Consider the following 24,377-nt stretch of genomic DNA (forward strand, 5'->3'; position numbering starts at 1 on the left):
TGTGGCAGAAGGATCGCACAGATGGTTGAGGACTTCGCTAAAGCATGTGTCTGCGCTATTACCGCGGCTGCCCGCTTCCTCTTGCTGGCGCCACTGGATGCAAGGTGTAACTGTGTGCTTTTCTTTGTTTTTGCTTGTCTTAGGAGCCATAATGCAAATAATGCGCTGACTATTGTGCGGGAGTGAGGATGGAAAGGCTAAGTTTTTGGGTTTGAGGAATGAGATTTTTTGGTTTTTAGGAAAAGGGAAAGTAGGTAAATTTGGAAAAGTGCGAGGACCGTGCTTTACATGGGATTCGAACCCACAACCTCTGGGATGGCACGCTGGTGTACTTATGTTTGACTACCGAGGCTGATTTTTCTTATTATAGTTCTTTCAAATCACAATAGCGATGTCATAATGGCTTATGTCATTAACTTTCAGTGTCCAGATTTCAGCTTTCAGTTTTTGACGTTTAAGCGTGGTTTTGATGATGTGGGGCGGTAGGATATGTTCGCCTCCTTCAGTCGTCGTTCGATGGAGTTGATACTCACATCTATTCCCTTTTTAGCAAGAGTTGTGTGTGCTTGGCGTAGTCGCAAAGGAAGGTCCCGCCTTAAAAAGTTGGACGATCACTTTACCCTGCTTTTTTGTCGTCACTCACTTCAAGCCGCGTTCGAAAAAGTCATCAACATTTTCGTACACCATATACCGCTGATTCCACATCACAACAAACTTGTTTGATTTTTAAATCACTTTTACAGCCGCGGCGTAAGATAATTTCGGCCCTTTCGAATGCGTGCCTAAAAATACCGCCTCAAAACGCTTCGCGTACTTCTCACTCATTTCTGTTTCGTTACGTTGACGGGAAAGCTTCGAACGACACTAACCTGAGTTAGCACTGGCGTCGTATCCCTTGGGTGGAGCTATTACGCAGCAAAAAGCAGAAAGAAATATATCTTAAAGTTACAACAAAAATAATCGGTTATTTTCTTCTGGCACGGACTGTACATCTAGGTGCCACTCTTGAAAGACCCTTTCTCTAATACTTTAACAAAAGGTTTATCTTCTTTTTCTTGATAAGCGCAGTAACCGACATACGGGCCGCCCAAAATCAGTAATCACCGAAAACTCCATTGAAATTGTTCGTAAATTTATCAAAAATGAACCGAAATCATCGTTCAAATTCATGGAATCATCATCATCAGGCGAGGAAAGACGAGAACTTCCTGTGCAACATTGTAACTGGTGATGAAACGACGTGTTTCCAACATGAATCTGAGACTAAGCGCCCAAGGGCCGAATGGAAGGCCTCAGATGAGCCACTACCTAAAAAATCGCGTTTGGAGAAGTCAAAAATCAAGTCGATGCTCATTTGTTTTTACGATTCCAAAGAAATCATCCACAAGGAGTTTGCGCCAATGGGCCAAACCGGCAATGCAATTTTCTATCTTGGCGTTTTGAAGCGTTTGTTGCATCGCATTCGTCGAATTCGCCCTGAATACCGCGAAGCAGGAAGCTGGTGCTTATTGCATGATAATGCACCATCTCATCGATCCACTCTTGTGACTGAGTTTTTGACTAGAAATCGCATTTTAACCATCAATCACTCACCGTATTCACCTGACGGGACTTCTAAAGCGTTTTTCAGTAAGAGCGCTTCAACTTTTTTTTTAATAAAACAGAAATGGTTTGACATTTTTAACTAATTTTTTTTTTATTATCGAGTTTGAACATATACATTTAAGCATGAAATTCGATTTTTTTTGCATGACCACCGCATGCACGTTTTACGAATTCCAATCGTTGAACCCAATTTTCGACCACTCTTTTGCATAAATCGGCCGAAATTCCAGCAATTTCGCGTTCAATATTGGCTCTGAGCTCACAAATCGTCGCCGGCTTGTTACTGTAGACCAACGACTTCACATAACCCCAAAAAAAATAGTCTAGAGGCGTCAAATCACACGAGCGCGGCCATTCGACTGGTCCATTTCTGGAAATAATGCGCTCATCGAACTTACTCTTCAACAAATCAATTGTAGCGTGTGCTGTGTGGCTTGTGGCCCCGTCCTGTTGAAACCACATGTCGTCTAAGTCCATACCATTCAATTGCGGCCAAAAATAATCGTTTATCATGTCGCGGTCTCGATTTCCATTCACGTCAACGAAAAAATATGGGCCAATTACGCCGCCGGCATGTAAACCGCACCAAACAGTGATTTTTTCGGGATGCAACGGTGCCTCATGAATCACGTGTGGATTGCTTTCTGCCCAGTAACGCATATTTTGCTTGTTGACAAAGCCATTGAGCCAAAAGTCAGCTTCATCACTGAAGATGATTTTTTGGCCGTAATGCTCTTAAAGTAGCAGCACTAGAACGATTATTTTCATAAAAAATTTGCACGATTTGCAATCGTTGCTCAAATGTGTAGCGTTCCATGATGAAATGTGTACTAATGAAGTTTACAAATGACAAGCGAAAAATAAAAAATATTGCGTCGTTCGCCCTCCCTATCGGAAAAAAGTTGAAGCGCACATATTGAAAAACGCTATACATATTCAGAAAATTGCATTTGGCCATGAAAGGAAAACGTTTTTCATCCGTAGTGGCCACCCAAAAAGCTTGTACCAACATCCCGAAGGACATTCCGGTCAATGACCTGAAACCCTCTTTCAAAAAGCTTTTACATCGCGCAAAACAGTGTATCGAGGCCAGAGGGATTACTTTGAATAAAGAAACTCGAAGTTATCAGAACAAAGCTTCTGTCGATTTTATTTTAGCGCAGTCTTGTTTATTTTGGACTTCACCTGCACCTTGTATATCTCTTCCTACACTTAGGTGTACGAGTATAGGAGCAGTTCCTGCGTGCTTTTCCACCCAATTAAAATGCAGCCAACTGTTTCAAGGAAGTAATGAATTTATTAAAAATATTTTTTTTTTGTTTTTGCAATTTATTTATATTTTTGTGTTTTTTTGTTTTTTATTATTATATTTTTGTTTAAAATCAAAATATTTGAAATTATTTCTTTTCATATAAACGGTAAAAATTTGTATGTGTATGTATTGGTAACATGCAAAAACATACGCTATACAATTTTTCTTTAAAAATATGGGAGTTTCTACACGTGTTGAATGTTTATACATTTTACTACAATACATAATATTTTTATTTGGATTTTTCATAAAATTTTTTTTCCTTAAAATCTCATCTCTCTTACGTTTCCTACGTCTACCAAGGCAATAAGATGCATTTACAATATCCCACTCGGGTATGTTAAAAAATACCAAATGCATTAGCATGTAAAATAAATGTAAATGTAAAGGCAAACAAGTTTTCGTGAACAACAAACATCAGTTTTTTAATAAAAGCAACTTTAAATTCAGGTTTTCGAAAACCCTTAGATTGAGTGCTCGAAAGAGTATTTACAACACAATGAAAAAGGCGCGCGCATAGCGCAGATGGGAAGGTGGAAGAAAATGGCAACAAACTATGCATTGATCGGAGTAAAGAGGCCACAAATTCCGGAATTACGCAATGCAATTCACCGCTGATTTTAAAATCAACAGATGAGGGTTGCAATTCAAAAATTGGTCAACCAAAGCAGTGGCGTGTTGCGAAAACATTCATGAGAAGAGAAAATATGGAGAAAATTATGTTTAATGCCGAGAATGTGGCAGGAATTTCTTAACTCTTAACAAAAAATAATCGATATTTAGCTACAGTTTAATCGATTTTAGTTCTGAATTCTTATGAAATTGTGAGTTTTTTTCGACTCTAAGCGAAATGCCAACTTTCTCGCTATAGCGAATAATTACAAATAATTACGAGAGGGGAAATAAAATTTACAAAAATAAAATAAATTACATTACAAACTTAAATTACAAGCATTAAAACTTAAATGAAAAATCTACAGTTATGCGTAATTGCAACTAAATGAGCAAACATAAAATTTGTGATATTCGATTTGTGGTCGTATTGTACATTTGTGTGTATGTGTGTATATAGTTAATTAAAAATAAAAATTATTACGTATAAAATAAAATTGCATTAAATGTAAATGAATTGACTTTGGAGTCTTTCAAAAATTCTTCGCTTAATTTGCTCTTCTTCTTCTTCTCCTTCTTTATGTGTTTAAAATTAATTTTTAAGGCACTTTTTTACTTTCATTTAACATAGAAATTTTATTTATTAAGACGTACACATCAACATTTCACTTTGCTGGACTTTGCAGACATTCATCTGTTGTTGTATGTTCATACTTCGCCATTCATGTACACCCATACAAGCATAGACTATGCCAAATAACAACAACAAAAGCAAAATTGCTTTATATATCAGATAAACGCAAGCTTATCGTTTGGATCGGGAAAATCTTTGAAATTCGGTGCGCCCAAATTTGTTGCTGGAAACACTCGACTGATCATCAATCACAAACATTTAGCTGTTACACAGATCTCGTGCCATTTTAATCCATTTTAATTAATGAATCCAACATCAAATCTGCACCACTGAACATTTTAATTTTCTTTTTATATCTGAGTTTCTACTTTTACTGACCCAAATTTTGTGTTTCTTTTTAATTTTTTGTTTTGTTTTTTTTTTGTTTGTTAGTTTTTTTCTTCAATCGTACGTTTGCTACATTTGAATTTCCTTTGCGCATTGCTTTGCTCATTGCAATTTCTTGTAATTTTTTAATAATTATTTTTTTTTTGTGTTCTTTACGCTTTCATTTCTCATTTTTACAACGAATATTCGTTTGCGCCCAATTTTGGATTTGTGATATTTTAGATTTAACTTTCAATTTTCACTGACTAGCATTTCATATATATTTTTCTTGCGTTAAATTTTAACTAAAAGCTTAATTTTTAAGATGTTCCCCAAGCTTTTATGTTTTGTTATTTTGTTTTTTTTTTTTTTTTTTGTGAGTATTTCAGCCTACACGCGTTCATTTTGTTTTTCTTTGTTTGCTTCATAATTTCGCATTGCATCATTACCACAACGCCCGCGCGAATTCGCAGTATCAAATGTTAAAGTTTAGCCAACAGTTACTTATACGTAAGCATAATGCTATACTACACCCACACAAGCCCATACAACTCCATTGGACATTTTACATTTTACAGCGTAGGCGCAACTATGGATCATACGATGCCCCTATTCATAGGCGGCACATCCTTTTTGTCGCATGGATCGTACAGATAAATACTCGGCATCCACAGCGCCGCAGTTGACTCGGCAGTTTCATTCATTTTGTCAGCATCGCTCTTGCGCATCAACTCCTTGCATCTGTTTTCCGTGCTGTCGCCACAATTGCAGTCGACTTGTTTGGGCTGTGCCACCAGCACGACTTTATGCGCTTTCGTCACATCCACGTCGCACACAACAGCCGCCTCATGATTGCAGTGAAAATAGCGATTCGTCAAGTAGCCATCGACGTAGATCTGCATAAACAACAAAATAAATAAAAATAAAATAGCGAGAATTGGGAGCTGGCCGAGGGGTATGCAAAATTAACTATACTTTACCTCGTAGCCGGCAATTCCGTAACAATCATGGATTACCCACTTAACGTATAACGATGTAGCGCCTAAATCAGAGACTTCCGTGATGGTGACGGGGAAACTTTGACGTGGGCACGTCCTAGCACGTGTTGGAGTGATGTTCTGGAATTTGAAAGATATTGCTTACCTAACTTTACGTAGATATACTTATAAGAATAGATGATAAGTGATTTTTAGAAATATTTTTTGTTTTTTAATCTTCCATTTTTTGAATCGCATACACGCAGCAGCGGCTTTAGTTGGGGAAAAGAATTAAGGCATACAAACTTTCGAAGTCATAAAAGCTGTGCCTGGCAGGGCATGCAGAAGATGTCTACTCTTATATTGCATTTTTTTTTTTGTTTTTTGCACTCCTTGATAATAAATCTGTTCATGAACCAAATAACACAACAAATAACTTGCAAATAACACTTTGTAACAGTTGTTACAATACAAATTAGCAACTTTTGGTGTTTATGTACCCAAAAAACTTGAAAAGTAGGGGAAACAGAGAGAGAGAGAGCAAAATAACATTTCATTTTGAGGGGAAGGTGGTAGTGCATACATTTTTACGAGTACTTGTAAGAATTTGCAAGTGAGAAGAACAGTTGATCGCAAAGTAAAAACAAACACGAGTTGAAATTTGCGAATTGAGTCAAAGTTCTAAATTTAAATTAAATGGTGATTAAAATGAATAATAAAATATATATGAATGAGAATAAAGGAAAGAAAAAAGAGCTAAGAAAGGAAGAGAGACGTATTATCCGAAAGAAGAAACGAGGGGTCGAAATACGTTAGTGTGAGGAGCTTGAGATGCTGACCAATAGGAACAACGCCCGAAAATTTTACCAGAACGTTCGACGACTTACAGAAGGTTTTAAGACCGGGGCGTTTTCCTGTAAGAACAAAGACGGTGATATGGTGACTGACATCCAGAGCATACTTAAATTATGGAGGGAACACTTCTCGAAGCTGTTGAACAGTGATAGCTGCGCATGTCACAGAGAATGTGAAGATCCCGATACCCCAATCGTCGACGACGGAATTGACGTTTCGCTATCCGACCATGACGAGGTGAGAATAGTGATACCCCAGCTAAAGAACAACAAAGCCGCTGGCGCCGACGAAATGCCGGCTGAGCTATTAAAACATTTCGGCGAGGAGCTGGCAAGGTGCATGCATCGGCTATGCAAAATATGGTCGGATGAAAGCATGCCTGCCGATTGGAACTTAAGTGTGCTCTGCCCAATGCATGAGGATTGTGATCCTGCAATCTATACCAACTACCGCGGGATTAGTCTTCTAAATATCGCCTATAAGGTTCTAGCGAGCGCATTGTGTGAAAGGCTGAAGCCCACCATCAATCAACTGATTGAACCTTATCGGGCTGGCTTTAGACCTGGAAAGTCCGCCATGGACCAAATATTCACAATACGCCAAATCTTGGAAAAACCCCATGAAAAAGGAGAATCGACACACACCATCTTTTCATCGACTTCAAACCTGCATTCGATAGTACGAAAAGGAGTTACCTGGTGGCTTTGCTCAATACCAGCAGCGCCATCAGAATTGGAAAGGACCTCTCCGAGCCGTTTGATACCAAACGAGGTATCAGACAGGGTGTCTCGCTGTTGTGTAACTTCTTTAACCTGATGTTGGAGGGGATCGCTCAGGCACAATATTTTATAAGATCGTACAATTGTTGGCGTATGCCGATGATATTGGCATCATCGGCCTTAACAGCCGCGCTGTTAGTTCTGCCTTCTCCAAACTGGATAAAGAAGCAAATCGAATGGGTCTGGTGGTGAACGAGGACAAAACGAAGTACCTTCTGTCATCAAACAAACATTTGGCGCACTCGCGTATCGGCACCTACGTCACTGTTGACAGTTATAATTTCGAGGTTGTAAAATACTTCGTTTATTTAGGAACCAGCATTAACACCGATAACAATGTCAGCCTTGAAATCCAACGTAGAATCGCTCCTGACAACAAGTGCTATTTTGGACTAAGTAGGCAACTGAGCAGTAAAGTCCTCTCTCGACGAACAAAAGTAACACTCTACAAGAATCTCATCATGCCCGTCCTAACGTATGGCGCAGAAGCTTGGACGATGACAACATCCGATGAAGCGACGCTTGGAGTGTTCGAGAGAAAATTCTGCGTAAGATTTTTGGACCTTTGCACGTTGGCAACGGCGAATATTGCAGACGATGGAACGATGAGCTGTATGAGCTTTACGGCGACATAGACATAGCGCAGCGAATAAAGATCCAGCGCCTACGTTGGCTGGGTCATGTCGTCCGAATGGATACAAACGCTTCGGCTCTGAAAATATTTGATGCGGTACCAGCTGGTGGTAGCAGAGGAAGAGGAAGGCCTCCACTTTGTTGGAAAGATCAGGTGGAGAAGGACTCGGTTTCACTTGTGGTGTGTGCAACTGGCGCCGGTTAGCATGAGAAAGAAACGCTTTGTTAAACTCGGCCAAAATCGCGTAAGCGGTTATAGCGCCAATTAAGAAGAAGAAAAGATTTTGTGCATTTAGTATTGAGAGTCGGCCCAGTTGAAAGGCGGTTTTGCAGGTGACTCCATTACGCCATCTTTAGTTTGCTTTGCTTACGATTTCTTCAGGGATGAGCAGCTTACATGCTAGTAAGGGTGCCCCTATGTCATTGTCTATGTACTCATCGGTCAATTTGTTGCCGAGTCTCGCTAGTTTATCGACTATGCAATTACCCTCAATGTCGCGATGGCCACGAACCCATATTACCCTTAAGTGAAATGACTCAGCCATCTCGTTAAGAAACGTTCGGCATTTCATGGCTATCTATCTATTAAATAGGAAGCGTCCATTGAAATAGAGGTATGCACTTCTGTCTTCTGCCAAGCCTCCAGTCACCGTGCTGCAGTTTCCCAAATACAAATCGAAAGCATTGAAGGTATCTTTTGTGTTTTATGCTTGCACTTCTTGGTTATTAACAACTCTGGCAATCTACTATATAACACACATACATGCATAGACGGAAGTGAGGAAATATGAAGAAAGCTGTGAAAGAAAGCTGGCTAATGGAGTGGTCGTCATCTGACAGCGATAATGAGATGGAACAAATTATTGGGGACAAAATAAAATCATGTGATGCCAAGCTCGTCATTTTGCATTTTATTAGATTTTTTTTTAATTTAATACGAGGTAGCTTAACTTTTTGTGATTTTTCTCGCCAAAAATTTAACCAGCTGTTCGTAAAACTTGCAAATCATGACTGGTTTTGCGTTCATGTACTTTTGTTGTTATTTTTTATCAATGAGTGTCAATTCTCAGAAAATAATTCACTGGATAGTTTTTGCATGAACAAACCTAATATGTACCTACTTTTAGATGAAATTTTTAAGCACTAAAGACCTTCTATAAAAAAAGATATCCCTCTGCACATATTCTCACTCCTAGACGGAGCATAGGGCGGAAATTTTCAAATAAGTTGCATTTTTATAAGTGGGCGATTAAAAAAATAATTAAATAATTGGCGCGTGCACTTCTGTTATGTATTTAGCCGAGCTCCTCCTCCTTGTGGCGTGCGTCTTGATGTTGTTCCATAAATGGAGGCACTTACAGTTTAACGCCACCTCTGAATGGCAGCTATTTTTTATAAGGAGCTTTTTCATGGCAGAAATACCATCGGTGGTTTGCCATAAGAAAAAAAACTTTTTTCTGTCATTTGCTGCACTACGGAGTGGAAGTCACGCATCACCCCCTTTTGGCTACGGCGCCCACCGCTCAGTAACTAAGTAACTTAGACAGCATTAAAGCCACTTGCAACTTACAGTTATCGCATTATTACCTGTTCGGCTTGTTTCTTACGCCGCGCTTTCTCCATCGCATCCAAGTCCATTATAATAGAATCGATAAAGAATTTCTATTAAATAGAAAATAATGCACCATATAAGTGACACACAGCTTGGTGAAATCAAATCATATTACTTACCAACTCACTGCAGCTTGATTTGTTGAGCGAGTGCTCCGTAGTCGCAATTGTGGTGCAATGTTGTTTATCACGCATCGCTTGACAATGACAGCAGGTACATTCGCTGCTCTTCCTCGAACCGTTAGTTGTAGCTGATGGCGCGGTAAACATATGTGTTTTCGACTGGCTGGGTTCCGTAACTATTCCGGTACCCTCACCGTCCATGTATTCACACTCTTCTTCATCGATCGTTTGGGAACAGTCACGTGCAGCTGACGATTCGCCGTGTGCAGCCGCTGGCATGTAAAAACCATGTACCGGACAAATACAGGGCTGATTACAGATGCATTCTTCGGGACAAGCTTTGTTACATACCATGGAACTCGGTTCAAACGTTGCACCAGCTCCAAACTGGTCATTCGTTTCGCATGCCTGACTAGATGGTTCTGTGCGAGTTTTGCAATCGGCAGCTAGCGCGAAAGCCGCTATCTCCTCAATCAACTCGAGATCTCCAATACAACTGCAGGGCATTGTTTTCGAGCTGCAAAAGTCCTTCGCAGTTGCTTCTTTTATATGTGGCTTTGCTGTAGGCTTACAAGGTTCTGCTGATTGTGCAGCGATTTGCAGTTGGCCTGGAGTTTGTGCCGCCGCAATCGGTGCATGAGGGCAAGGTGCACAGGTCAGTAGGTTGGGTGTGATGATAAGATTGCAAGGTAACTGCAATGGTATGCTAATGGGCTCGCCTAGTGGTTGTGGCTCGGACATTTCTTTCTGAGCGCACGATGCGTTTGGACTGCTGCCTTTGCGATTAGGATTGAATGTAATTTTAAATTCGGAACCGAATGGGCCATTATCCGCTGCCGCTTCTTCGGAGCCAAGGGCGCCAATATTACGGATTTTCGTAGGTGCAACATCACAACCGCAGCCAGTGCCACTCTCGTCCGCCTGATTGATTAATTGTACAATTTCGCGCAATAGCTCGAGTATTGCCACATTTCGAGGAGGACTTGTAAACGCATTAGGGCTGTTCTTCTCAAGAGGAGAAGCACAAACACAATCCATAAACTTTGGTTTTGTGGCACTTTCTTTTTTATATTTTGGTCTGCTTCTTGGCATACAGTCATCCTGATCTGATGACGCTGAACTTAGGGAATAGAACTCTTCATCACTTGTCGAGTTTCGGCCGGGGCAACTGATAGTTGCCATGCCACTTGGCAAGCGTATTTCGTAAGACGGTTTCGACGAAGAGTGCGTCGAGGATATGGAGATTTCGAAGGGGCATCTGTAACTTAACTGACCGCCCAATTCTGACGTGGAACATTGGTAATAACTTTTATCGAACGGTCCAGCCGATGTTCCAGTGGAAGCTTGCGAATTTTGCGATTCTTGTGGACTGGATTTGCTTTTCGCCGAGGCTTGTTCTTCAGCCTGTTGATGCAGGCATGTTCCCAACTGTAGCGCCGGCGTTTGTGGGTGACTTTGGTGTTGCTGCTGATATGCTTGTGGCTGTGGCCTCTGATGTTGCTGTTGCTGTTGGTGCAGTTGATGGTGGGGCTGTTGGAAAGAACGTTGACACGAACACTGTACGGACGATAATGGTCGCGCGTCTGTTGGGGACTGATCGGCATTGCTCGGCGCGTTGGATTCCATAATTACACGATAGTTGGATGGGTAGTTGATGCAGGACATTGCACCGTACTGAGCATGGGGTTCAATTCTTAGGTGTATTGTTTGGGCGCTACTTAGATGCGCGTAATCTCGGTGAGTATCAGTTTGGGAGCACTTCTCTGCTGTGCCTGAAAACAGAAAATAAATACAAAGGACAATTCGCCAAAAACCGAAAATTAGATAACAAAAAATATTTTGACAAAATCTACGAATTATTTCAATAATAATTTTGAATTTAATATTTAGTCCGTGTTCTCGTGTCAAATATACAAAACAAAAACGTAGAAGTGAAAAAACAAATTCAAAGCAGGTGGAATACGTGAAAGTGAAAATAATTTTAGTTAAAACATTCATTTCATATCACATGGAAATAGCAAAGAGTTACAAATACGCAAATGTAATGGAAACAAGGGTGCCTAGCAAGCAACCAGAGGAAATGGCAATGATGATTTATTTGGGGAAAAAGAAATCCATTATTTTCTCAATATATGGCTCTAGGGACCCATATCTCTTAAAGTATCAGTCAAATAATCCATTTCACACTAAAAAAAATTCTTTGTTGTTTTTTGTTTGAACTTTAAACTGCACAAGCCTGCATATAAAGGGTTTTCCAATAACAGGTGTTATTTTGAATTTGATTGCGCTATCGAGAGACGATTAATGATTTTTTGGAATTTGGAATTTGGAAAGGAATTGGATGGTATTAATCTGGACACCGTTCATTTTCAACAAGACACCGTTACGTGCCACACAAGTAACGAAACCATTGATCTTTTACGGGAAAAAATTCCGGACCGTGTTATCTCTCGAATAGGTGATCAAAATTGGCCACTCGATTCAAGACCTCCAAGATGGAATTCGTGAGGCTATCGTGGACATAGGGCAGGCACTTTGCAATTCGGTTATGGAAAATTTCATGAAAAGGATATTGTCCTGTAAGCGTGGTCGTGATGGTCATTTGCCTAATGTTGTTTTCACTATTAACGGCATACCTTCCGCTTTATAATGAAATAAGCACCCGATCATTTATATTAAAAAATAGCATTTTTCTTTGAATATCCAAATAACATCTCTTATTGGAAAACCCTTATAAGTGCACTGAATTTTCGCATCTTTCGACAATTTGTTTGTTTCCCATTTCATGTTAATATTTTTTTTTTCATACTCCTTCAAAACCAAAAAGATCCCATTTTCAAACTTTGTGCAGATGTGTAAAAAAAATCCAACAAATTTTCATCAAAATTTTTTTTTTTTGGATACGAATCTTTGAAAAATGTTCGGGTATGCAGTTTTATAGTCCAATGAATTCTGGTAGAATAAAGTGCAAGTTTCAAGTGGTTTAAAAAACATAGAGTTTTTACCATTTTCTTTTTTTTTATGACGGGGTTGGGTATTTTCCTCCACATAAAAAAATTCGATCGTAAAAAATTTTTTTTCGGTGCGTTTAAAATTTATTTCAAGTAATATTCTAGCTATTATTATATTACAGATTTTTTCTTATACGTCGCGCATTTTTCCAAGATTTAGGCGAAAAATTATGCATGCCATAAGTGCAGGAAAGTGCAAAGGATAGCTTGAGTTGTTCTATACTTTCCTACTATAGAACGCTTGGCTGTGAAAAATATATAAAAAAACGAATAAATTAGAATTTGACGAAACTTTCTCCAATGAAAGTGTTCAGACCATTCAAAAATTAGGTGATTTAGCTTCGTATGCCACGAAAAATCCAAGGCGAGTATATTAAAGTTGGTATCGGTAAATCAGCTGATTTATTTTTTTTTTCTTTCGCCGTGCCCATGTGGCTGTCGCCCCAGAGTGAAGCAAAGCGAATTCATTTTTTGTTTTCCACTTGCCCAATACTTTGCTTTGACAATCAAACGTACAAATTGTTGTTGTTGGTTTAGTGCCACCACCTTTAAGGAGAGGCGCATTCATCTAAAAAGATCAACATGACAACTTTGTAATCAATTAAAAAGCCTTTTTGTGCCGCCCAAGTGTATGGCAGCAGAAAAAAGTTCTTGTGCAACTTCTTCAAGAGCAGCAGCCGCGAAAGGACCCTGTGGGATTTGCTCCAAAGGAAAGAGGAAAGAAGACCTTGTGGAGTTTGTTTAAGGGGTCCCACTTCATCGAACCAAGAAATAAAAGGACCAAAAGACCAACCGCAGAAATGACAGCTGTCTATTTTCCTACTATATAGGATTTCCTGTCTGTTGTCATGCAGATGCAGTTTCCAGCCACCGTTAGGGGTTTAAGTGTTGCGAGCATTTCATTCGGGCATGCAATCGTTTCCGGACCCGAAACAAGTAGGTTATTGCAGCTAATTGAAATTCTATTGAATGCTTTATGGATATATATGTAATAAGTTAATATTGTGCAAATTTTCGTGGTTTCATTAAATTTTCTTCATAATTTCGAACTAAAAGCTTATATAGTTCTACGCTGTTCCTGAAATACCGTACGCATCCTGCATATGTAATCGGCGCCTACTCCCTTTATTGGGTGTTTGGTCGAGCTCATCCTCTTATTTCTGGTGTGCATTAAAATCTTAAAATTTGTATGTAAACAGTGACAAGGTGAAGGCTAAGCACTCGCATGGATCTTAAAACAAATTATTTGAATTAAAAATCGTTCTTGTGTTTCTTTTCAAAAGATCCTTATTCAATCAATTTATTTAACTTCACATTTACAATGTCTTCACTGATTTTGTTGTACTCTTTACTGCAACATTTCTATGCACAAAAGTACGTATGCATATTTACAGTTGTACATCTTTGTCATACTGAATTCATCAATTGCCAATTTCGGGCATCACTGAGATACTCACTAACGGCTAATGCCCTTTACAAACATCAACAACAAATAAATCTACGTTACACATCGCGCTTGTATTCGACAACATCTTCCAGATTTACGGGTTCGCCGCGTATCCGTGCTCCCATCCTTTCGTCGACACTCCACATCTCTTCGCCAGTAATTTCCAAATACTTTGCCTCCGCTTTTTCGCGACAGGGGCAGCAATCGAAATAAGATGTATTGCTGCATTTAGCGCGTGATGTGTAGTCAGAGAATATGGATCCTCGCATGCGACATTTGCATACCTTGATTTTTTCATGTTTGACTTGCTCGATTTGGCTATCGGTGGCTCGTTTCCGCCAAGGGCATAGACAGCAGCCACAGTTGTGAGGGCAAAAAACATTTCCCTCTTCATCCATCAGTGGACTGGGATTGTAGCGGCATGGCGAGCAAATGTGAATATCTTTGTGCTGCGGCAATGCTTTGTAATACTTGGTTTGACTGACCGGCGCTGGCTCTATAGCATTTTCATTTTCTGGAGCACACATTCCACAGGGTGCTCCCACACTGCCGCAATGCCCACAGGGTTGAATATTGAAGGATGCTGTGTCAGGGGATATGGGTTTGCTGCAGATGCTACATGTTGCTATTTTCGATAACTCTTCTGGGACTTGACTTTTTTTGCAAATGACACAGATGCTTCGCGCTTCAGCCGATACGGCGGGTGTTGAACTCTTCTTGCAAATAGTGCAAGGGCCTTTTATTTCTTGGTTCGGTGAAGTGGGACCCCTTAAACAAACTCCACAAGGTTTTCTTTCCCCCTTTCCTTTGGAGCAAATCCCACAGGGTCCTTTCTCGGCTGTTGGTCTTGAAGAAATTGCACAAGCACCTTTTTCTTCTGCCATACACTTGGGCGCTCGTCGGGAACAAATACCACATGGTCCTTTTTCTTCTACTCCACCTGGAGCCACTCCTCTGGAGCAAATCCCACATGGTCCTTTTTCCTCTACTGCACTTGGAGCCGCTCCTCTGGAGCAAATACCACATGGTCCTTTTTCCTCTACTGCACTTGGAGCCGCTCCTCTGGAGCAAATACCACATGCTCCTTTTTCCTCTACTGCACTTGGAGCCGCTCCTCTGGAGCAAACTCCGCTTGGTCCTTTCTCGGCTTGCATTGGGGCGGCTGCCGCTCTTGAACAAACTCCACAAGGACCTTTTTCTTCTACTATAGTCTTGGGAGCTTGTAGAGAACAAATACATGGCCCTCTTTCTTCCGTTCCGACTGGAGGCGCTCCTCTGGAGCAAGCCCCGCATGGTCCTTTTTCGGGTTGAATTGGGGCGGCTGCCGCTCTTGAACAAACTCCACAAGGACCTTTTTCTTCTACCATAGTCTTGGGAGCTTGTAGGGAACAAATACATGGCCCTCTTTCTTCTGTTACGACTGAAGCCGCCCCTCTGGAGCAAACCCCGCATGGTCCTTTCTCGGCTTGAATTGGGGCGACTGTCGCTCTTAAGCAAATTCCACAAGGACCCTTTTCCTCTGTCATACTCTTGGGCGCTCGTCGGGAGCAAATACCACATGGTCCTTTTTCCTCTACTGCACTTGGAGCCGCTCCTCTGGAGCAAACTCCGCAAGGTCCTTTTTCGGCTTGCATTGGGGCGGGTGCCGCTCTTGAACAAACTCCACAAGGACCTTTTTCTTCCGCCGTACTCTTGGCTGCTCGTCGGGAACATATACCACATGGTCCTTTTTCCTCTATTGCAAGTGGAGCCGCTCCTCTGGAGCAAATACCACATTGCCCTTTTGCCTCTATTGGAACTGGCGTCGCTCCTCTGGAACAAATTCCACACGGTCCTTTTTCGGCTTGCATTGGGGCGGGTGCCGCTCTTGAACAAACTCCACAAGGACCTTTTTCTTCTGATACATTTATAGGTGCTCCTTGTGAACTAATGCCACATGGTCCTTTTACAAATTCTATTGAGGCAGGCGCGTTAGTCACTGGTCCAGCCACTCCTCGTGAACAACTACAGCAAATACGCTTAGTGCAAACTCCACATGGATTTGTTTTATTTTCAGCGGAATCGTCTAACTCTGCTTGTTGTTGACTTCTGGGAGACCCTGCGCTGTTGGTGCAAACATTGCAAGGTTTTATTTGAGATAGAACTGACGGTGCGCTCATAGTGGATATTAAACCTTCCGATAACTCTTTCGTTACAGGAGGCACGTCTTGAGATACTGGCTGTTTCTTTGAGCAAATGCCACAAGTTCTTTTCACATTCGTCAACGGTTCGAGTAGCGGTGGAGGTGGCGGGGGTTTTAAAGCCTGTTGCTCTTGACTAATGTCCCGTTCCTTAGGAAATGGTGTAGATGATGTTTTGCTGCAAATTATACCACATGAGCTTTTCGATAATGGTTCCTTTTGTTGTGAAAGGGGTGGCAAGGAGCAAATATTGCATAGGCGTTTTGAAGCTTTTGTTTCCATATTAGGTTCGGCATCTGCTGCAATACCAGGTTCAATCAATTTTGGCATTGGCGGCACCAGCTCTGCAGGAGATACTTGTCCTTTTGAGCACTTTCCGCACCCAATTTTCTGCGACTGTGATGGAAATTTGAGTGGCTGAGGCGGTACGGACTTTCCCTTCGAGCACATTCTACATGGAGTTCTATTAGCGGATTGTGGTTGCATATTCGAATTTTCACCCCCTTTTCCGCATAATGCGCACGCGCCTCGGCTTGCAGACTCCGGCAGTTGCTGTGCCTTCGATACAGCTACAGATGGCACCGATGATGCTGCAATTGTGGCCAAAAACGGTCCCTTAGTTACAGGTGCCAAAGATGGTGTTAAAAATGGATCAACCGAGGGGGTTTGCAGGCTTTCGATTGTGCAAACTTCACCACATAATTTTTTCGTTGTCGAGACCAAAGCAGTTTCAGGTGCTTGTATTGTCACTTTCGACGAAGTCCCTTGAGTGGGAGGTGCTTCCATTGGCAAGTCGTCGTCACCTTTGAAAGGAAATGGCATGAAACCAGCTTGGACGACTGTCATTTGCTGCAACAGGGCCGCATGCAAATCAAATGCTTGTCCAGGTCCTTCCATTGGCATACCTAATAGAGAATGATAATATAATTTGTGTTTGATGTTTGCTGTTTCGTGTTATGCCGCCTTACAGCTCACTTCAGTGTGTGGGGCCGTTATTATTGCAGTGCGTATTGGTTCCATCGAAGAACCCACTTTTGGCATCTGGTCGCGGTAGTGCATCGACATCGGTTCGCTCGCTTTAAATGACTGTTGAGACTCCGAAAAGGGTTCGTCGTGTTGCTGTTGGCTTTGCAAATGCAATTTCATTGGTATTGTAAATGTAATCGGATCAATATGAATATTTGTAGAGCTAGTCGTTTTACTTGCGGCGAACTTTGCTGTAACCTCCAATTGGACATTACGCGTTTGAGGTTTTATATTACGCGCCTTGCATCGACAACCCGCACCGCACCCCTTACGGCCCTTACGACCGCCTCTTTCATATTCCACCAGAAGCGTTTGGGCTGCGATAATGACTTTATTTAACGCATCATGCAACATTGCAGGATCTTTTCCAGGAGGCGGGGCACTTTGCCCTCTCTTGGAACGCACAACAGACCTTGGGGCGCTTATGTCAACATCGCTAAAGCAATCATAGAAGATGTCATACTCACTAGGAGTTTCCGTAAAGTTCGGCTCAACGTATAGTATCTGCGTGGAATTGCCAGCATTTGGTGAAGCAATTCTTCCCGAATGCGCTCCTGGTCTGTTCGAAATTTGAGGCGATCGCTTCGTCTCTTTATTCAATGGGGCACATTTCGTTTTATTTCCACACGATGACCGATTACAGGCCTTCCGTTCTTTATCCATCGTACAAAGTACTGCCAAACGGTTGGTTTTTTGCAATTTTTTTCCTTATTTCTACAGGGAATTTTGACGTACGAAAATTCAATTAACAATAAACGAAAATTCAAAGGAAATTCATTTCAATTTGCTTCCAGTTTGAAAGTTTTATAAATATTGAGCAAAATTAACTGACATTTCATAGTTTTTGGGCGTTTATTTTGTACAAATAAAATATTAGAGATGACATACATAGATTAGGGATGCACAACGGGTAATTAGTTGAAACAGATTTGGCTCTGTCTTCGGGCTCAAAATGGCAGACTATTTAATAAGTCTCGCTTAGCAGACTGGGAAAAGGGTACGCACGCATATTGCGTCATTTACTGTAACATTTCATCACAACAAATTTTTTTTGTTTGTTAATTTTTTTTATACAATTCTGTTCAACATCTCTTTAGAGCGCGCCCTACAAATGTGGTGCAAACTTGAAATACATTGATATGAATTTATACATATTTCAAAAATCAGTTCATAGAGGCTTCACTATCCATCACACAACTCGCGCCGATGCCCATTGATATTTACATTGGATTGGCCATGAGGATTCCATAACTATTAAATACCTCTGGCCGCATTTCTCTTTTAACCGGATAGTAGACAGTGCAGTAGAACTCCGATTCCATTCGTTTGGTATGGAAATCCATGAGCTGCTCATTAATTTGATCTTCGATTTGTTGCATAATCTGGGAAATTGCAAATAATCAGTCATTAATCAACGCAACTCTAGCAACTGTGTACTTGTATGTGGGTGTTTATGTGCAAAATGTATGTGAGCGCATAATGGCAATACGCACCGGCACCTTTAACGGCTTGAATAGTTCTTCGAGCACATGCAGGCACGACATCGCATTCACGAAATGCTCGTAGTTCTCCGCAGATACCTGTTCATTGTTGTCCGTGTCGAAAATCGAATAGGCTTGCAATATTTCTAAGCCATCACGAAACTCCTTGTCGGCTTCCCAACGCTTCAAGAGATTCTTATTGAACTCGTTCAGTTCTAGGGAATTTGGTGGAATCGACGTCTTTAGCATATTCAGAAACACGCGAGTCTGCGAAGGCACGCAATCGAGCAGGCGTTCTGGGTTCATATCGTCATTCACCTGAACGCTACTCTCCTTGCTTTCGATGCAAACGCCTTCAGTTTCTGTCTCTTTATCGATTTTATCAAAATCCGTTTCGGTGCAGACGTCTATTCTATGTAGCGACGCATCTTCGCGCAGCGAATGGAAGCTGTCGAAGCGCTGTAGTATTTCCGATTGGCTTATATCTACATCGCTTACATCATGAAATCGCATCGGTCGATATGCGTTGAAACACGACACAATGCGACGTACTCGTGTGTGTAGAGCGCGGCGCCTCAAACGTCGCTTCCAGTTCCTTCGAGAGGTTGGTAGCGAGAGCCGTTTGATAGTTTCTGAAGCTCTCGTTGTCTCGCGCTGACTTGCTGAAAGCATACGCAACTCGGATGGCACCTCGCATATTTGCTTCAGACAAGTGAGTTTTTCTTTGGGGGTCATGAATAGGGGCTTGAGACATTCGTCAATAACTAACTGTGGGATAAGTGCCATAGCTACTGTTAAATCTTCAACGGGCGCAGGCTCTTCGCCATGTTCCTCTGGTTGCTGCATATTTTCTGTTTGAGAAACCTCAGGAGGCTCCTCAGCGATTTGTTCTTTCACAACTAACTCAGTATTGAGTTCTTCAGTTTCGTCTAACTTAACGCTTACCTCATCGTCCAGCGAATCGCCATGCAGAAGGCTATCTGCCAGTCGCTTCACATCGCGCGCCACACTAGAGAATTGCTGGTGCGAAGGTAGACTTGTATCGCATTCCTACACAAATGGGGATATTAAATGAAATAAATTGTTTTTGAATGTTAATTAATGAATAACAATACGTTACCTTGAAGTTACGCAGGGCATTTCCTAAAGCGGAGCTGGCCGTTTTTAGATCCTTAACATCTTCTCGTTTGAAACGTTTCGATGGGCTACCGCTCAACTCCTGTGCCAAGCTATAGCCCTCCGAGCGCTCCAGCCGTTTCTCCAATTTCTGCACCATCTCCTCCTTGCTCTTCACCTCGTCTTGCAGTACGCGTATCTTGTCTTCAAATTCCTTCTCGGTGGTCTGCAATTTTGCAATCTGCTGCTCCAATGTGGCCACTTCTTCCTTCAGTTCGCTGTTGGTCACTTCGATATGTAAGAACTCCTTCTTCAATTCGAACAGTTGTGCTTGCAAAGCTTCCATTTCCGCTAAATTTCTTGATTCGGTTTCTTGTTGCAGTTTTCGCATAAAACTCAATTCATCGCTCAATGTCTTATTAAGTTTCTTTTCCTGTTCGAGTTGGTCAATTGTTGGCTTTTGCTGCGCTTTCAATGCGTCCAACTGTTCTTTCACACGTTCGAATTCGGTGTTGATCAGTTCATGATCATCCAGTAGGTCGCGATGTTCCTTCGACACACGCACAAGACAGTTCTTTAAGTCGCGCTCTGCATCTTCTAATTGACAGATCTTTTCATTGGCGGCGCGTGCGTCATCGCGCAAACAGTCCTGTAGTTTCTGTATTTTCGATTTGAGGCAACACTCCTTTGCGCGGAACGCCTCTTCGCGATCCTTATACTGCCGCTCCAGCTCCACCCAATGGCAATCAGCAGACTCCATGGCCTCGTAGTGACGAGAATTTAGGTCCCTAATCTGATTTCGCAAGCTTTCCACTTCTTCTTTCAGGTACTGGCACACACAGCTCGACACTTCAGGAGTTTCATTATTGTAAAATTGATTGTCGCAGTTAAAGTTTGTCATTCGGGAGGCGCGATCGAACTGATTACCCGCAAATGCAGGTAACATATCGTTCATACGATCGGAAACCATTGGTGCTACGTTACCCATTTTAGTCTCTATGTTCTTGCCGAGTGAATGACTCTCGTGTGTTTTCTTAGGCGTTTCTGGTTGGGATATGTATTCGTTGCTGTTTGTGCTCGCCCACTGCGTGAACGCGACCGTGGTGTGATAGGTCAATAACAATGGCAACAAATTATGAAGTATCTCTAGATTCTCTTTGGCTTTTTGCTTATCTTCCTCGAGGTGACGAATCTGCGTTTCGGTTGCGTTTAGATCGTCACGTAAAATCAAACACTCAGAACGACAGTCTTTGTACTTGGCACTCAACGCCTCTCTGGACATTTCCAGCTCAACGTTTCGTTGACTGAGAATTTCTAGCTCTACCTCAAGCCGCTGTAGGCGTAAACGTGTGTCGTTTTCAGCCTCCTCAAATTCACACTTTTCTTCCTCGAGTGTCAAGTTTTCACTCTCTAAAAACTCGACCCGATCACGTAGCTCCTTCAATTCCTTTTCGAGTAGAATCTCACGTTGGAGACGATCAGCCAAATGCTTGGTCTGCAAGTCACCGGAACTCTCGTATACCAGAACCTTATTCTCGAGCAATGCCACACGTTCCTTATAATACTGCAATCGCTTTTGCTCGCTTAAACTTTGTGAGAGTTGGGCAGGTACTTTGGTGGCGCCGACCTTATGTGTAGGATCAGTGTGCTGGAGTTTTTGTAATTCGTTGCAAAAATCGCGCGCTGCGTGTGCGACACTTTCGTCCTCGAAATCGGTCTGGGTGCAGACGTTATTTTCACTGACGTCACTCAAGAAATCTGACTCAACGAATACCCCACTCTCGCTAAGGCTGTTACTTTGCCAGGCCTGACGCGACTTACGCGGGGAATCGGTTGGTGTATTCGTGGGCACGAGCTGATTGCTACCACTATTTTGGCTATAATTTGCCTGATGCTGTGGTGAACTATTGTAAGGCGAAACAGTTGCAACAATACGCGCTGCGTTGGAGGGCTGTGTGGCAGGTACGACAGATTTTGTGACTGACTTTAAGTTTGGATGGCTGTTGCAAGTGTTGCTGCTCGCTTCGTATGCGGAACGAGCACTTGACGGCGATGATGCTGAACTATAGTCCGATATACGCGATTTTGCCTTTAATTTTCAGTTGTTTTATTTGGGGAAAAATTTAGTAAAAATATTTATTTATTAGTAATAATAAGTACACGTAATTTGAAAGTGAGTGAAAGAGTATTTTTATTTTATTTTGGTGAACGAGAACGCAAATACGCAACAGAGTAGCTGTCAAAGTAACTTTCAAGTACTCAGGTGGATGTAAGCAAGGCGAATCTATTAAAGGTGGTATTGGTAGATCAGCTGATTTGTTTTTTTTCTGTCGTCGTGTCCATATGGCTGTCAGCCCAGAATGAAGCAAGGCAAATTCATTCTTTGTTTTCTACATTGCCAATACTTTTCTTTAACACCTATAATGAATGCGCGTTAGGTATAAGTGAACGCTTACCAAGTCCAAACTGTTGGCTTCATCGCTCGAGCACGAGTTGGTATTCAGCGAGTTGGGTCCGCTGCGTTGCGCTATCAAATCCATGTGTTGCACCAATCGAATCAACTGTTGTAGACAGTCTTTGTCATCGCTGTCGAGCGTTGACTTCTTCAACATTTGTGAAATTCGACTACGTAGCTCTTCATTAGCGGGATCCAGTAGCTGGGGTGCGAAGAGAAATGTAAATTACTCAAGCGATTTATTATTTTATTCAAACACTTACCACATTAACTTCATCTTCCGCATGCTGCTGACTGTGTGGCGATGCAATGCCAGACTCAACGTTTGTGACACCGTTTCCACATTTGCCAAAAATCGTCTGCATGGGATCTTCTCGGCCCGCCCAAACGTTCTTTGCTGTGGGAAATGTGGCTGTTTGTGATGTATGCGATGCGGTCGAAGCTGTTGTATGGCTCTGCAGTGACCACTGAAAGAAGATACGAATACTCATTTATTATATGTATGTAGGTATGTATGTTTGTATGAAGGTAAGTTAATTCTCACAAAAATTCTTATATCATATCATATATATATATGAATGAATCATTCCCTAATTAAAAGATACAAAATGGTGCATTCATTTATGTGCATACGCACACTTGTGCTCACATAATTGAGGCGGTTTATATTTTTACAATATTCGCAGTACTTTTCTTCGATATTATTTTATAAAAATATAGTTCCTTGTATAGGGTCCGCCATATAACTTTACGGAATTAAAAATGCTATAAAAAAGAAACTACTCAATATTTTTCCAAACTGTTTTTTTTATTTTGATGGAACACAACTTCATTCATATGGCTGCCTCGGCTACCATACCAAGGTCTTTACTCAAAATTCGTCTCAATGATGTCTCCGAAATGTCCAATTGTTGAGAACGACGGTGAACTGATGTTCCTGGTGATTCACGAACACTCTCGGCCACAGCAGCAATATTTTCGGGGGTACCTACGCACGGTTTTTGGTCAGTCACGCTTTGGTTTGTTAATAAGCAACCCAGTTTCTCTTACTTTTTTCGCAAAGTAACGCACATACGCTGCATTCGATGCTTTTCTTCTTCCCATTGCCGTACGTAATTTTCGTACACATTCTGCAACATTACCATGATTTTCAAAGTAATGTCGCAATATTTCCCAGCTTTCTTTGAGCGTATACACAACCATTTTCGTTCAGCGGAAGAATAAAACTAATTTTCTGTCAAATCAGATGACACCTAAGTGTTACCATTCTTCAAATAATACCTAGTTCAAATCCGTAACGATAGATGGCGGGCCCTGTATAACAGGGACCGTAAAAATCGAAGGCTTCTAAGTATGTGCTTCGTATGGAAGAAAATGCTCAATATTGTAGGCAAACAAAAAAAAAAAAATTGTCAAAATACAACGCGAATCATCTCAACACCTTCTTCTCAGCTGCTTTGCTCTCGTCTGGCAAAGATTAAGTCATCTGGGCTCTGTAGTAAATGGAGCTTTTTAGTACAGATTTTGAACTGGAGTCATCATTAGGTCATACTTCTTCGAAAAAGAGGCAAAACATTAGCTTCTATTGCTGGCACCGGATATTACAATACGCTAGCCAAGTATAGGGTTATTCAATAGGTGCGCTTCAACTTTTTTCCGATAGGGAGGGCGAACGACGCAATATTTTTTATTTTTCGCTTGTCATTTGTAAACTTAATTAGTATACATTTCATCATGGAACGCTTCACACTTAAGCAACGATTGCAAATTGTGCAAATTTTTTATAAAAATAATCGTTCTGTTGCTGCTACTTTAAGAGCATTACGGCCATTTTACGGTCCATTTAACAAGCCGTCCCGTTTTGGGGTTATGTGAAGTCATTGGTCTACAGTAACAAGCCGGCGACGATTTGTGAGCTCAGAGCCAATATTGAACGCGAAATTGCTGGAAATTCGGCCGATTTATGCAAAAGAGTGGTCGAAAATTGGGTTCAACGATTGGACTTCGTAAAACGTGCACGCGGTGGTCATGCAAAAGAAATCGAATTTCATACTTAAATGTATATGTTCAAACTCGATAATAAAAAAAAATTAGTTAAAAATGTCAAACCGTTTGTGTTTTATTCAAAAAAGTTCAAAAGTTGAAGCGCTGTTA

At 41.4% G+C, this 24,377-nt stretch overlaps 2 protein-coding genes across 6 annotated transcripts in view; both read right to left on the bottom strand.

The window, feature by feature from the left end:
• Positions 1 to 3,168: 3,168 nt before the first annotated feature.
• On the bottom strand, positions 3,169 to 17,968 carry LOC129236049 (uncharacterized). 5 transcript variants are annotated; one of them, XM_054870241.1, is made up of 5 exons: positions 17,639 to 17,931; positions 9,505 to 11,279; positions 9,361 to 9,435; positions 5,510 to 5,647; positions 3,169 to 5,425 (listed from the first exon to the last, which is right to left on the bottom strand). In XM_054870241.1, exons 1-5 carry the CDS (start codon positions 17,832 to 17,834, stop codon positions 5,126 to 5,128), a joined length of 2,484 nt encoding a protein of 827 aa, XP_054726216.1. In that variant the 5' UTR covers positions 17,835 to 17,931; the 3' UTR covers positions 3,169 to 5,125. The 5 variants fall into 5 exon arrangements, 2 of the variants coding, with proteins under 2 accessions (XP_054726216.1, XP_054726215.1); XR_008581620.1 differs by lacking the exons at positions 3,169 to 5,425; positions 5,510 to 5,647; positions 9,361 to 9,435; positions 9,505 to 11,279 and adding exons at positions 12,535 to 12,763; positions 12,835 to 13,086; positions 14,906 to 17,050 and having other exon boundaries at positions 17,114 to 17,968; XR_008581619.1 differs by lacking the exons at positions 3,169 to 5,425; positions 5,510 to 5,647; positions 9,361 to 9,435; positions 9,505 to 11,279 and adding exons at positions 12,536 to 12,763; positions 12,835 to 13,086; positions 14,879 to 17,050 and having other exon boundaries at positions 17,114 to 17,968.
• Positions 17,969 to 17,994: 26 nt separating this feature from the next.
• LOC129236047 (putative leucine-rich repeat-containing protein DDB_G0290503) overlaps positions 17,995 to 24,377 on the bottom strand; it is a 165,951-nt gene continuing 159,568 nt past the window's right edge. Inside the window, exons 7-11 of the mRNA XM_054870239.1 lie at positions 22,487 to 22,690; positions 22,225 to 22,425; positions 19,773 to 21,857; positions 18,665 to 19,702; positions 17,995 to 18,553 (exon numbers count right to left, since the gene is read on the bottom strand). Of these exons, the coding sequence (XP_054726214.1) occupies positions 18,392 to 18,553; positions 18,665 to 19,702; positions 19,773 to 21,857; positions 22,225 to 22,425; positions 22,487 to 22,690 (3,690 nt within the window). The 3' untranslated portion in view covers positions 17,995 to 18,391. The remainder of the gene's footprint in view (positions 18,554 to 18,664; positions 19,703 to 19,772; positions 21,858 to 22,224; positions 22,426 to 22,486; positions 22,691 to 24,377) is intronic.

The sequence above is a fragment of the Anastrepha obliqua genome, chromosome 1, assembly GCF_027943255.1.
Source record: "Anastrepha obliqua isolate idAnaObli1 chromosome 1, idAnaObli1_1.0, whole genome shotgun sequence".
Classification (NCBI taxonomy): domain Eukaryota; kingdom Metazoa; phylum Arthropoda; class Insecta; order Diptera; family Tephritidae; genus Anastrepha; species Anastrepha obliqua.

Coding starts and splice junctions, on each gene's coding strand:
- LOC129236049 (XM_054870240.1), bottom strand. CDS start 17,834: ATGGATAAAGAACGGAAGGCCTGTAATCGGTCATCGTGTGGAAATAAA. Junction 17,051..17,113: donor CCCACACACTGAAGTGAGCT/GTAAGGCGGCAT, acceptor ATTCTCTATTAG/GTATGCCAATGGAAGGACCT.